Source organism: Triticum urartu, chromosome 4A (assembly GCF_056163025.1).
Source record: "Triticum urartu cultivar PI428250 chromosome 4A, HENAU_Tu73, whole genome shotgun sequence".
Taxonomy (NCBI): domain Eukaryota; kingdom Viridiplantae; phylum Streptophyta; class Magnoliopsida; order Poales; family Poaceae; genus Triticum; species Triticum urartu.
In genome coordinates this window covers 467,742,838-467,758,224 of record NC_141876.1, presented here as the reverse complement: position 1 = coordinate 467,758,224, position 15,387 = coordinate 467,742,838, and the positions used below count along the sequence as shown (strand labels likewise).

The following is a 15,387-nucleotide window of genomic DNA, read 5'->3' as shown; positions in this document are numbered from 1 at the left end:
TGGCCCAGGACCTGCTGGCCAAGTCGTGGCCCTCGCTGGGTTATTTGGTTCCCGTCCCGATCGAGCCTGCCCCTCTGGCGGCAACCCAGGAGCTGACCTGGCCGGTTGGGACGGTGAACCATCGGGTGGAGTGCATCATGTCAGCAGATCAACTCGCAGCATAGCTTCAGGATCTGGAGGTCGACGAGGCAACCACGTTCCTCTCCAAAGTTTTCCGTCTGCTACCACCCTCCGTCATTGGTGCGCCACCTTGCTTGGCCTCCAATGCCTCCACTGATGACACCCTGCCATGGCCGGCCTCCAATGCCACGGCTCCGGCCCCAGAGCCGCCGACGCTGATGATCAAGACCCCGACCGTCCCCTGCCGGGCCAGCCCACGGGTCGCGGCCAGGGCGGCCGGCATGATCCAGCAGCAGAAGGCGCAAGCTAGGCTTGCCAAGCAGTTGGCGTTTATTGACCACCCAGGCCAGTTCACGGCCGATGTGCGTCAGCGCTACACTAATCGCTTCAAGGCGCCACTGGGAAGGATGGTCTCCTCGTTGGGGCGGGCGGCGGGAGTGCACTCTTCGGCCACCCTCAACCTTCCGGACGAGGACCTGCTCGAGCTTGCCGGCGATGCCGCCTGATGCAATCCAGATGTCCAAGGGGCCCTGTTCTGTTGTTATGTTAGTCCGTCTCCAGTTCGTGTCGTGTTGTAGTCACCACGCCGTCCCCGGACCACGTCGTAGGCCAGGCTTTAGTTTGTTGCAACCTCGCCGGGCGCCCGTGTCGTCACTCCGGCCGTATCAGCTCATGTGTGTTCGCTTCGCTACTCCCTGTTCGAGCATGCCAATGCAATGGGTCCTTGTTCGTGTTTGCCATGAGTAGCTTTTCTCTGTTGAACTGGAACGCAAGGGGCCTGAATGACCGCGCCCGTAGATGGGGTGTGCGATCGCTCGTGGAGCAGTCTAGATGCTCGATCCTTTGTGTGCAGGAAACCAAGCGCGAAGCAATTCCGGCTGCCATGCTCGCTGAGATCGTAGGGACGAGGTTGGGGAGCTCGCTGGTTCTGCCTGCGGCTGGAACGCGGGGAGGAGTTCTGTTGGCCTGGGATGCTGCCTCCTTCCAGATCGATCAGATTGATATGTCAGCCTTCGCCGTTACCGCGCTAGTGACGCCGCTGGTGGGTGGTGCGGCCTGGACGCTGACCACGGTCTATGGGCCCTCAGAGGAAGACGCCAAACCTCTTTTCCTTGCTGACCTGGCTCGGATCCGTGGGCTTATTTCTGGACCCTGGCTTATAATCGGGGATTTTAACCTAATTTATGAAGCCCGGGACAAGAGCAACTCCAACATCAATCTGCGGCTTATGGTGCGATTCCGATCGGCGCTAAATAACAGCGACCTCAAGGAGATCAATTTGTGCGGCAGGCGCTTCACATGGTCAAACGAGCAATCCTCGCCCACGCTGGTCCGCCTGGATCGCGCCTTCTGCATGCCGGAGTGGGATCTTCAGTTCAGCGCAGCGTGGCTCCAACCCCTCGCCACGGCCATGTCAGATCACTACCCTCTCCTCTTGACATGTGAGTCCTCCTCGCGGCGTAGTGCGCGGTTCCGTTTCGGAGCCTTCTGGCCGCACATCTCTGGGTTCAAGGAGGTTGTGGCAGCAGTCTGGAACGCGCCAGGTGTGCAGGGATGCGCTCTTATCAGGTTGGACACAAAGCTCAAGCGGGCGGCTAGAGCACTCCGTCTTTGGCACAAGCACCACATTGGGAACACTCGCCTGCAGCTGCTGATGGCGCAGGACACGGTTCTGTTGCTCGACCAAGCTCAGGAAGATAGGCAGCTCGAGCTGGACGAGCTAACCCTACGCAAAGAGCTCAAGTCCCACATTCTTGGTCTCACAGTCATCGAGCGCATCAAGGCCAGGCAGCGCGCCAGAGTCAGGGAAGTTCGAGCGGGTGATGCCAACACCAAGTATTTTCACATAAAAGCTAATGGCTGCCGAAGGAAAAACTTCATTGGCTCATTGGCTTCGGGCAGCATTTTGGCCACTGAGCAGCGCCACAAAGAGCAGATCGCGACCGAGTTCTTCGACCGCTTGCTCGGGGACCCAGGCTCGGTGTCAACGGGGTTCAACTAGGATGCGCTGGCCTTTCTAGGGCCAATCTCGATGACCTAGAGGCCGCGTTCACTCGGGAGGAAACCGCAGCGGCCATTGCGGACCTGCCGCCGGATCGGGCCCTGGGCCCGGACAGTTTTTCAGGGGCTTTCTACAAGGCGGCGGCGGAAATCATTTTAGATGACCTGGTGCTCGCATTCCAGCAGCTGCACTGCATGAACCGGATAGGCCTGCACCTGCTCAATGGGGCGCACGTCGTGCTCTTGGCCAAGAAAGATGGGGCTTCGAGCATGGCGGACTACAAGCCCATCAGCCTGCTGCACAGCGTGGCGAAGCTCTTCAGCAAGGTGCTTGTATTGAGGCTTACCAAGCGGATCGACACGCTCATCTCGCCGACACAGAGTGCCTTCATCAAGGGTAGATGCATCCAAGACAATTTCATTTTTGTGCAAGGGATGGCCAGGCACTTCCACAGGACAAAGCGGGCCGCTATTTTGCTAAAGCTTGATATAGCAAAAGCATTCGACACCGTCTCCTGGCCCTACCTGTTGGACATGATGCGTGCGAGAGGTTTCGGGTCACGCTGGTGCAACTGGATCACCATGCTCCTCGCCACCAGCTCGTCCAGGGTGCTCATCAACAAGGCGTTAGGCCGGTCGATCAGGCACCACAGGGGGGCTCAGGCAGGGCGACTCGATTTCCCCTTTCCTGTTCATCCTCGCCATGGAGCCGCTCCAGAGGCTGCTAGACTTAGCAGTCCGTGATGGGCTGCTTTCCAAGTTAAAGGGGAGGATTCCAAGCCTATGAACCTCTCTCTACGCGGATGACGTTGCTCTCTTCTTAAACCCTATCCGCCAAGAGCTTCTTGCCGTTCAGTAGATTCTGCAAGCCTTTGAGCAGGCCACGGGGCTACACGTAAATTTCTCCAAGAGCAAGGCCATTCCGATCCGCCCCGAGCTTTTCGATGTGGAGAATGTCATACAGCCGCTCGGGGCTGCGCGCGCCGCCCTGCCATGCTGTTTCTTGGGCCTCCCCCTGTCCCTTCGCAAGGTTCGCAAAGCTGAGCTGCAGCCGTTGCTGGACAAGATCTTGGCCCGTCTCGCCGCATGGAAATTCAAGCTTTTCACTGCTGCCGGCCGTCTTGTGCTCCTGAACTCTGTGCTCTCCGCGTTGGCTGTATATTGGCTTTCAGTTCATCAACTACCAGCCTGGGTGAGGCGTCAGATAGACAAAATCAGGAGAGCGTGGCTCTGGCGTGGACAGGAGAGTTGCCTTGGAGGGCACTGCAAGGTTGCATGGGGTAGGATATGCAGACCTAAAGAGCTCGGAGGTTTGGGCATCATCGACCTTGACCGCTTCGGAATCGCGCTCAGGCTGAGATGGCTTTGGTGGGAAAAGACGGCCCCCTACAAACCTTGGATTGGTCTTCCCGTGCCGTGCAATGAGGACGACCGCCGTCTGTTCGCGGCTGCCACAACCGTGGTGCTAGGCGATGGCCGAACGGCCTCCTTTTGGATGGACAGTTGGCTGCAAGGCCAAGCTCCATGCCACATTGCGCCAGAACTGTTTCGCCTCTCGAAATGCAAGCATCGCACCGTGCGGCAGGCACTAAACGGCAACCGTTGGGTGACCAACTTGGGTGGACGAGTCCCAAGTAACCTGCTAGCTGCTTTTGTTTCTCTCTGGGGCAGGATCAGCGCTGCGACCATCCTTGATACAGGCAGGGACAAGTTCACCTGGAAGCTTGAGGCCTCTGGCAGCTACTCGGCCTCGTCGGCATACCGATTGCAATTCATGGCATCCACCTCCTCGCCTATCATGCACTTGGTCTGGCATGCCCGGGCGCCGGCCAAGATTAAGTTTTTCACATGGCTCCTATCTGCTGGTCGACTGCTCACGGTGGACCGGCTCATGGCCAGGGCATGGCCCAATTCCTATTTCTGTCCATTGTGCTGGCGCAACCTGGAGACCGCTCAACACCTATTCAGGGAGTGCATTTGGTCGAGGAACCTCTGGACGGCAGCGGCCAGCCGCTTCCGTGTTCCCACCTTCCTTCCTTGCTCCTGGAGGTCCACAAACTGCATGGTGGAGTGGCTGGACAGCCTCAGTGCGGTGCCTCATGACCACAAGCGGGCGCGATCAATCGCTCTCCTAACCAATTGGTGGATTTGGCTAGAGCGTAACGGCTACATCTTCAGGGATCTCAAGCACCCCGTCCGGGTAGTGCTGGAGCTTCTCACCGACGACCTAGCTACGTGGGCACTAGCAGGGGGTAACCATCTGATGCTGCGAGAGTGAGGACCTTGCAGCCTGAGTTCTTGTTTTTCTTTCTTTTGTATTTTGGCAGATGTCGGCTGCTTTTGTACAGACTAGCGCTCTGTCGCTGCTTCTTCTCATAATGCACACGCAGTTCACCTGCGCTTCCTAAAAAAAGATACTATGCATCACGAAAGTAGTATCATATGCATGATCATACTAGTATATGATTCTCTCTATTAGAGCATCTTCAGCCGTGCCCCCAATAGGCCCTCAGGGTGACTTTTTTCGCGCCGGCGTCGAACCCCCCCCCTCAGCCGCGTCCTCAAGACGCCGAAATCCGCCGGCTCGGCCCTTTTTGGACCCGGCGATCCCAGACCGAATCCAGCGCACTGGGGCGCTCAGGGGCTCCGGCGGAAGGGAAAAACACGCCTGGCCCACACCGTCAAACGAAAAGTCAAGGCAATCGTCCAGATTCGCTCCCACCCTCATGCGCTCGGCCACCACCCTGCTGATTCTGGCGCCGCTCACCGCCCAACACTGCTAGATAGGCCATTCCCTGCCGGAAAAGAGAGATTAATTCGCCGCAACAAACTCTCCACCACCTTCCGAGTGAGTTTTCCGGCGCTTCGACCACGCAGGGCGGTATACCGGTGGCGATTTGTCTGCTCGGCGATGAATTCAGACGACGGGGAGGCGCTCGCGGCATTGCTGGAGGAGGAAGCCAATGCCGACGTCCAGGGCGAGGGAGCATCTCATGGTCCTTGCCACCCTCGTCCGCCTGCTCGCGAGCAATGAAAAGCCGCGGCGAGGTGGCTCGGCGCCGAGGCGGCTGAAAGCAAAGAACCGACATCGCCTGGAAGGCTATTGCATGCTCTACTTCGACTACTTCGCCGACGCTCCACTGCATGGCGGCAAAGTATTTCGGCGCCGTTATCGGATGAGCCGAAAGCTTTTCCTCAGGATTGTGTATTCCATCCGGGAGTTCGACATCTACTTCAAGTGCAAGAAGGATTGCACTGGCAAACTTGGATTCACCTCAATCCATAAGTGCACGACAATTATGAGGATGCTTGCATATGGAGCTCCTGGTGATTCACTCGACGACTATGGGCGCATGGCCGAGTCCACGACCATTGAGTGTTTCAACAAGTTGTCCAGGGCAGTGGTGGCAGTGTTTGGACCGCAATACTTGTGAACACCCAATGTTGAAGACACTACTCGGATCCTAGCACAAAATGCAGCAAGAGGATTTCCTGAGATGCTTGGAAGCATCAACTGCATGCATTGGAAATGGAAGAACTATCCATTTGCTTGGCAGGGGATGTACAAAGGCGCCAAAGGCGGTTGCAGTGTGGTACTTGAGGCAGTGGCCACACATGACCTCTGGATTTGGCACTCCTTTGGTATGCCAGGAACTCACAATGACATCAACGTGCTGTAGTGCTCCCCTGTCTTTGCCAAGCTTGTTGAAGGTCATTCTCCTCCTATGAACTTCGAGGTCAATGGGCGGCACTACAACAAGGGATACTACCTAGCTGATGGCATCTATCCGAGATGGTCTACATTTGTGAAGACTATCTCAAACTCTATGCCAGGAGGCAAGAACTCCCACTTTGTGAAGGTTCAGGAGGCTTGCAGGAAGGGTGTCGAGCGGGCATTTGGTGTGCTCCAATCTCGATTTGCTGTTGTCCAGTACCCCGCTCAAACCTGGTCGAAAGATCAAATGTGGGAGATCATGACTTCCTATGTCATCTTGCACAACATGATCATTGAGAGCGAGGAGGAAGAGCCAATGTTTGACACTGAACCATATTACAGGTAGGGTCCTCTTGCGCAAGTTGATCATCAGCTACCGGCAACCTGGATTGTCTTCCTCAATATGCGTCAGGAGATCTGAGACACATAGGTGCACCAACAACTGCAGCAGGATCTGGTGGAGCACCTATGGCGGCTCAAGGGCAACGCCTAGCTCGACGTGTGATGAAAGACGAGTTTTTATTTGTTGAACTATATAATTTGTATTGAACAATTTGTTGTTGAACTATTTCATTTCTCTTGATTTTCTGTGATGAACTATGTGATAAAAAAATTGCGCCGAACCACGGTGAATATGGGTCGATTTGCGCCGATAGCAGGTCGATTTTTCGCCGAAAGTGGGCTGAAAAGCGGGCACATTGGGCCGATATGGGCGCCTGGAGGCGACATGGGGCAGCGGCTGGAAACCCAATCACCCCAGAGACGATTTTCGCGCTGGCTCGTCCCCAAACGTCGATTTTTAAGCCCCCTAGAGGCCAACGGCTGGAGATGCTCTTACGGGCAGCCTCAAGGCGACTGGGCGCTGCAAGGCTTGGCCAGGGGCAGTGGGTACCGGCTATACGCTTCAATTCACAACGGGGTTAGGCCAACTCCACCGTATGACCCCAAACGGACTTTCGGTTTTGCCGGATTTTGTCCCTTTGGGGCGGCAATGGGTTCGCCCATGTCCGCCTCTGTTCATTGGGTCGTGGGTGCGCCCAGTGCGTGGCCGCACCCCAAATCATGTCCGTGTTGGACATGATAAAAAACAGAAAAACTTAAATAAAATGACTTCAAAAGTAAATAAACGCAGTTAAAAAACTTGAAACATAATTTAAGGGGTCATGGCCACAAAACGGCACAGTTCCACGGTTCACTTAACGGCCCAGTGCCATAATTAACATAAAAACGAAAAAACGCCGCCGACGCGCTCCTGCCGCGCCCGTCGATGCCGTGGCTGTCGCCGTCTTCAGTGGCCGCCGGTGTCGTCGTCGTCGCTGACGAGGTCGACGCAGTCCGGCGACGTTCAGAGGTGGGCCGACGGTCCATGGTGCACGGGGGCGGCGGGCGGGACGGTGGCAGGTGTCTGCAGCACCCCCTCCTGTGGCGAGGCGTCCCGCTCCGGTGACCGCGGCGGCGTGGGGCACCAGTTCACGCCCCCACGGCGTCCGCCATCTCCGGAGCCGTGCACGACCAGCTCCAGTGCTGGCCCACCAGGCCCGGGTGGAACGCGGCCATCGGCGGCTCCTCCATCACCTTCTCCTTCGCCACCATCTCCAGCTTGGGGATGGCGACGTCGCCTGCCGCAGAGAGGGCCGTCATCTCCTCGAGGCCCTCCCATTGGCGCTCATCGTGCGTGCGCATGGAGTCCTCCATGACACGTGCCATGAGACGGGCCTCCTCCTCCGCTGTCATGCGAGGAGGTGGAGATGGTGACGGAGACGGGGAAGGCGGCGACGTGGGCGTGAGGCCGCGCACCCGCGTACGCCCGCGCACCTCCCGACATGGCCGCCGCGGCCCCGACACCGTGCCAGCGAAGTAGGATGCGCGTCGCACGTCGTGCTCGTCCTGGAGCCACGTGTCCCAGAGCACGGAGTCGGGGGGCGTACCTCTCGTCGTAGTAGAGGTCGTTGAGGAGGAGGCGGCGGCGGCGCTCGATCTCATCACGCCGCGCACGGCCGCTCATCGACACCGGCGAGATCGGGACCCGGTCGGCGGAGAGGTGCCAATTGTTGGGGAGGTGCACGTCGCTCCACGGGACCGGCGTCCTCGTCTCCTAGTACGGCCAGCATACGTCCACGGCCAGGTACTGTCGGTCGTGCTCGCCGGCGGCCCTAGGGGCGATGGTGAAGGGGGCAGGCGCGAGGGCTCGACGGGTGGTGCGCGGCGGTGATGCGGGCTCCTCCTTCTTCACGGAGCCGCGGCGGCGTCCCGAGGAGGAGCCAGCCTCGCGGTCGTGCTTCCCCTTGCGGCCGTGGTTCCAGAAGCCCATGGCTGCGAGGCGGCCGGCCGGCGAGTTCGAGGCTAGGGTTTTGGTGCTGTCGGGTTTCGAGGAGGCCATGGGGTGGAGTGGGAGTGTGGACGACGACCGGTCCACGGGTTCCCCATTTAAGAAGGACCGCGGCCGTTCGGCTGGGCGGATGACAGGCGGGGCCGCCCGCGCGTTCGCATTGATGTGGACGGGTGGAGGTAGGTGGCCGCCTGCCATGTGGCCCCGACGCGGACGAGGCGCGCGTCTGCTTGATGTCCGCCGCAACCCAAACCCGACGCATGTTTGCACTCGAAATGGGTCGGCCCGGACACAAAACGAACCAGATTGATCCGGACCGTCGCGCATTGGGCCGATCTGTTTGTTCCTTTACCCCAAACGAATGGGGTCGGACAGAATAGGGTCGCGCAATGGAGTTGGCCTTATTGCCTCCTTGATTATTCGTTTCGATCAATGCCTGGTGGCAAGTCATGTGGCCTCCATTTGTCGTCGATCTCGAGGGGAAAACTCAAAAAAGACTCGGCGCCCTCCACGCATGCATGCTCCGCACCACGGATCCGGCTTGCTTGCTCCCTCCTCATGCTCCCATCCGTGCTTCCACTTCATGCTATGATTGTCTTTTTTCTTTTTTTCTTTCTAATCTAATCATCTCCCCCCCTGATTTTAAGGGGGTGGGCCCGAGTCATATTTTGTTCCAATCGAATCAAGCCATGTACACGAAAGCACGGATGTGCACAAGTCGGGGAGCAGGCAAGTCTTGTCCCCGTGCCACACCCCCTCCACGCATGCATGCTCCGCGCCACACCCCCTCCACCCACCCCTCCGCCGCATCATGCATGCATCGTGTGGGTACATGCGTAGTACTCCCTCCGTTCCTAAATACTTGTCTTTCTAGACATTTCAACAAGTGACTACATACGGAGCAAAATGAGTGAATCTACACTCTAAAATATGTCTACATACATCCGTATGTAGTAGTCATTTGAAATGTCTAGAAAGACAAATATTTAGGAACGGAGGGAGTACAACGTAGCACACGAATGCATATGCTTCCTTTCTCTGTCTGCTGCTGTAGTACTGTACATGTACTACCAGTCATCAGGTATTATTAGATCAGTTTTACGAAGTCTTAGTCGACTGAGATCTTATATTGAGATTAGGTGTGGCCAGGTCTTAGTCGACTAAGATTTAACAAGGTCTTAGTTGACTGAGATTTAACAACGTCTCAATCAAAATGTCATAATATGCAAGAAAGAGAAAGAAAAAATAAAAAGATATTTTACACCAATCTCAATGTGAGATCTTACTGATATAACATTTTTTTTAAAACTTACGGATATAACATAGACTGAAATTTAACGAAATCTCATTTGACTGAGACTTAGCAAGACTGTATTAGATTCTAACAGTAAGTTGATATCGTCATAGACGCCCACGGTAAAAAACACGAATCTGTCCGTCGTATAATTTCGCCACCAGGTACGCAAGCACGTAAGAGTCGAGTCGGGGGACACATGCTGACACGCATGCACGCACGATTGGCGAGACGCGACAGCCCAACCAGCAGAGCCGTGCATAGAGAGCAAAGCGTGCGGCACGGCTGGATCACTTATTCACCTGCCTCCTGGGGCACCCCACAACGCCCTGCCTGCCTGCCTGCTCGTGTTGCTCGCGCATCTTCGCCCTAGCTCGACTGCGTCCAGCTCCAGTCGATGTGAGAGGCAAGTCAGGAAGCACACACGGACCTAGTACGAATGTCGACCGGGAGGGTGTCCCCGCTGCGTCTAGCGCATTAGCATCGCCACTGCCATTTTTGAGGATCAGTGCTGCTGATTCATTAGGAGGCGTCGCCGCATGCAGGTGGTGCGACCCCTGCACTGCCACCGCCACAGGGTGGCATGCATGCGGCCGGAGAGGGTGGGGTCTCGCGTGTACGCGCTTGTGGTGTGTCAATCTGTCATCTGTGTGTCTCGTGTGCAGTCATGGCGCTGTGTGCGTGACTGCTAGCGGGTACGTACGTGGCTACGACCGATGGTGATGTGCCGTCGGTGTGGCCATGCATGGTACGTCGAATGGTGTCAAGTCGAGCACGACGGACCGTCGTCATCTTTCTCCACCACACATGCATGTCCTGACAGTTTCAGGGTCAGTTCTAGACGAGCGACTATGAAGCTCTGCCGATGGAGTCATGACACGTACACACATGAAATCGTGGCTACATCATTTGCATTTGGGGCGCGACGAATTATTTGTTTTTGGTTTCAGAATGTGTACATGGCACCTTGGGTAATGGAGAACTCTGTTAGAGGATGGTGGTTAAGGAAAATGACACGCACAAGCCACCAAAGGAAGGCGATGGACACGCTCTGCCGCTCACAATACTTGTCAACATGCACAACCTGGAAGAAATGAAATGTGAGAATCCTCCGCAAACCTCGACGACGCCAACTATCATCCTATTGATACCATTTCTCATCCTTTTTTCTTTTCTTGTTCGGCCTAGTGATCCCAAATAGACTTTTTTGTGTGTGGTTAAAAAGAGTTTTATTCCATAATGATCGAGTTATAATCACGAGATAACAAGTCCTCATAGAAAGGTAGGCTTGAATTCAGCCATACTGCAGTACAAGCATTGGTACGGCTATAAAGAGCCAGTTGATGTGCTACCTTATTCTGATCTCTACTAATTTTCAGTGGAAGAAACTCTATCAACCATAAGAGCTTTAATCTCCGCAGCTAAGTGTCCGTAGGCCGACCTACACAACGTATCTCCTTCAATGGTGGCCAAAGCACTTGTAGAATCTGACTGGACAGTGATAGACATATCCGAATGCTCAATGGCCAGTGCCATACCCTGTATTAAAGCATGAATCTCCGTTTCGTCTAAGGCGTCGTTACAGTTGAAGATATACCTATAAGCCGCAAATATTGTTGAACCATTCTCCCTTTGTAGCACCATCCCAGCCGACGCGCGGCCCTCCCGAGCCGAGAAAGATCCGTCCACAAAGAGCGCCACCCATCCCACCGGTGGTAGAGGCCAACGCTTAGATCGAGCATGGTTGGTATCGGTAATTTTTACTTGGCTGTGCACAACAAATGGCATCTTTCCCTTAATAATATCCTCCATGCTATACTTCTTCGCCACATTCAGAGATTTATAGTAACTGTCTAAGTAGTCAACAGTTGCCTGTACTGTGCACTCACCTTTCCCATGCGTAATGTCATTGCGCAGCTGCCTGTACTGTCAACAGTTGCCTCTAGTCATAATTACAAGGTCTCTAACCTGTCCCGAACAATTTGCCAAAAGCTGGAGCACCCAATCTTTACCAGTATCCCAAATAGACTCGATGCATCGTAAAATGTCTCCTAAAAGATCCTCGAGAAACTAGCACGCATGCACGTAAAAAACTAACCTCTCTAGCGAGCTGGCCGTTGGATGGATTCTTCCGAAGGACAAGCACGTAATAAACACTACACGTACGAATCGATTCCGCCGGCCGGAGTCCGGAGATGCAAGAGAAACATACACGAACCCGCTGATCTGATCCGAACGCACGCACACGGTGTCGGGTGTGATGGGATTAACTAAATTAAGGATCTGTCTAAGACACATCTGGATATAATATAGTTATGTCACATCTAACTTGATGTTCACTATGTTTGTGGTCTATTTTTTTTTAACTTTTTCTGGTTTCTTGTTGCTGCCTTATTTGTGGAGTTTAGATGTGACATCCTTAGAAAACATCTAGATGTGAGTTAGATAAACTGTCTAAGACACATAGATGTAACATAGTTATGTCACATCTAACCTGATGTCCACTACGTTTGCGGTCTATTTTTTTCTCAACCTTTTTTTTTGGTTTCTTGTTGCCGCCTTATTTGTGGAGCTTAGATGTGATATCTTTAGAAAATATCTAAATGTGAATTAGACAAATTGTTTAGTTAATTAGATTATCATCATTAAAGAACAAATCTACCTCTAATAAGGAATTACCAATATATCCTGAAGAATTTTTTTAACCGATCCATACTAATCATTGGATCAACTAAATGCTACCCCACTATTTTGGGTAGTATGATGTATCGTAGTTTTTTTTGTGGTACGAGTCAAGTCATTTGCCTCTGTTTTGAAAAAAGCATATCAAGGTCTGTACACACACGCAGCATAAATTTTAAGCGATGGATCGAGCATATTGGCCGTCGTGGTCATGTCATGGATATGGTACGATCGATTTTTCCACTGAAAGCACAAGAGAACCCGTGGAATCTCCTCCGCTTCACCGTTCTGTGGCGTTCACACTTCTGACGGCAGATCACTAGTCCAAAAGGTTGGTTCTATAACGACGCACGGCCGCCTAGCTATCGGTTTCTTTAGCTACTTGCATACGCTTAACACGCACGAAACACGCTTCGCCACACACATGCTGCCGGCTGCTGTCATGCATGCCGACGAAGCTATCGAGCTCACCAGCCCGTATATAACGTCGTTGTCACCAGGACAACTTGCAGAGTTGCAAGTTCAGGTTACTTTCTTGCTTTGTTTGCAAGTTGTACTGTGATTCGCATGAATGTACCGTGCCTAATTACTTGGAAATGGATACTAGCTCGTCAATTATTTAGTTGCATTAAGGCTCCATGAATCTTATAGTATATTTGCAAGGACAGAGAGAGAGCATGGCATAGGATGAGAGAGAGAGGGAGAGCACTAGCTAGTGCCTCGGTACTAGGGAAAGGGGTTTTCAGCTCCTGCTGCTCCTATCCTTGTTGGTGATCGATGGATACAGATTCCCTAGCGAAGCAAAGCGAGCAGCAATCTATTGGCCATCATCCTTGGCCAGCCAGCGCACAGCAAATATGGTGCTCCTCAAGCCTCACTTTTGGCTCCTTCCTTTACTCGATGATGCCCGGTCCTCGCAAAGACCCGGCTTTGGCCTTGTCTTTTTCCCGCTCTCCTTTTGATTGCTAGTGCATGCATACGCGCTCATGATGCGTCGTTAAATTTGTTTTATTGCCATCACAGTTGTAAAAGGACAAGATAGGCATGCAAAAGCTACCGGCGCCACGTACCTGGACCATAGGAATGCCTTTTCTAGCATTGGTCTCGTTCACCCCTTGCTGCCTACCCATACCTTATCTCGATATACGTGTAATCTACTCACACATAAAAGACGTTTTGGATTTTAATATAAACTAGATACGAACTGAAATGAATGAACAAATACACTAAAACGTGTCTACATACATTCGACTCACACTAAAATTTGAGAACAGAGGGAGTAGCTACTTGCGTTCCTGAGTTCCGAACTAATATGCATATATAGTTTATGTATTGCACGTGCACGGTCTAGTATTGCTCGAAGAATAGAAAAAAAACACAATTTCAATCACTTGATTAGCATGAGAAAATCATATTTACATGCCAAATCAACCAAACATCATGATTTGCCAGCGAATCATCTGCCTACAATCTTAGAACATGATAAGAGATGGAAACCCTGCCCCTTCTCTGTGATGACATGAGAGCACAAAATAATCTCCAAAGATGGGCGAAATCTCCATTGATACGTACATGTAGAAGGCAGATCTTCATCAGAGATATAATGAACCACATGTATCAATGTTGTCGAGGAAAATGCGCAAGCATGTTTGATCTCACCACATAGTAACGAGAAATGAACCTACAACATCCCTTGAAATGACCCTACAACGGTGGCTAGGGTTGGTGGTGTATATATACGAGCTCTCCCGTAGCCTCCTCCCTTGATGTAACATCTCTCCTTTGATCCAAGGGCTCTAGGAGCCCAATCCTCTCCTAAAACATCCCTTAAAGAACAAGGAAGTTGTAGGAACAAACGAGACGAAATTCACGAAGAGTGCCATCTAGAAAGGTAATTTTTGGTGAGGTTTCGAGCTCATACGAGCAGGTGTACGACCACACACGATCGTTCGGTTGGGCGTCTTGCGTTGTGTCCCCCTCAGGTAAAACGACCGTCATTTCTTCATACGAACTCGGAATTTGATATTTTTGGACTCATTAGATTCGTATGAACGACACGGATCCATTTCTGATTCTAGATCTTAATTTGGAGCACTTTGGAAAAATGACCTTTTCACTCTTTGAATTGGCTAAGTCTGGGGCGTGGATATCCCCCGTTGAAATTCTTTCATCGTGCTTAATGCTTGGGAAATCCACGTCACCTACAGGACACGCAAATACAGAGAAAACTAATAAAAACCAACGAAAAATGAAGAATATGAAATGCTCGTGGTGAAAAGAGTAACAAACTGGAAATCATGGATATGGACATGTAATTGGCTCAGTGGGACATGATATGCTGAAATAATGTGCAACAAATGAGCTCTAAAAATGCGAAAAATATGGAGCCATCACTCTTTCTTGTCATATGTGGAGAATACAGTCGACTGATACGTCTCCAACGTATTTATAATTTTTTATTGTTCCATGCTATTATAGTATCAATCTTGAATGTTTTATATGCAATTGTATGTCATTAGATATCATTTTGTGGGACTAACCTATTAACTTAGTGCCAAGTGCCACTTGCTGTTTTTTTGCCTGTTGTTGGTTTTCCAGGAAATCGGTACTAAATGAAGTCCAAATGCCATGAAACATTTGACAATTTTTTTCTTGACATAAGATGTTGGGGAACGTAGTAATTTCAAAATTTTCCTACGCACACGCAAGATCATGGTGATGCATAGCAACGAGAGGGGAAGAGTGTTGTCCACGTACCCTCGTAGACCGTAAGCGGAAGCGTTATGACAACGCGGTTGATGTAGTCGTACGTCTTCACAATTGATCGATCCTAGTACCGAAAGTACGACACCTCCGCGATCTGCACACGTTCGGCTCGGTGACGTCCCACGAACTCTCGGTCTAGCTGAGTGTCGAGGGAGAATTTCGTTAGCACAACGGCGTGATGACGGTGATGATGATGCTACCGTCGCAGGGCTTCTACTAAGCACTACGATGATATGACCGAGGTGGATTATGGTGGAGGGGGGCACCGCACACGGCTAAGGGATCAATAATCAACTTGTGCGTCTATGGGGTGCCCCCCCGTATATAAAGGAGTGGAGGAGGAGGGAGGGCCGGCCCTCTATGGCGTGCCCTAGGGGAGTCCTTCTCCCACCGGGAGTAGGATTCCCCCTGAGGGAGTCCTGGATTAGGGGGTGTCCGGATAGCCGGACTATACCTTCGGCCGGACTCCTGGACTATGAA

The 15,387-nt window shown here is 52.6% G+C and overlaps 1 protein-coding gene and 1 pseudogene across 1 annotated transcript; one reads left to right on the top strand and one right to left on the bottom strand.

The window, feature by feature from the left end:
- The first annotated feature begins 1,003 nt into the window (after nucleotides 1-1,003).
- On the top strand, nucleotides 1,004-2,122 carry LOC147976189 (uncharacterized). The gene has a single exon (XM_087520766.1). The coding sequence runs from the start codon at nucleotides 1,004-1,006 to the stop codon at nucleotides 2,120-2,122; it is 1,119 nt and encodes a 372-aa protein (XP_087376892.1).
- A 5,184-nt stretch (nucleotides 2,123-7,306) lies between these two features.
- LOC147976188 (uncharacterized) lies at nucleotides 7,307-8,147 on the bottom strand (annotated as a pseudogene).
- Between the last annotated feature and the right edge of the window lie 7,240 nt (nucleotides 8,148-15,387).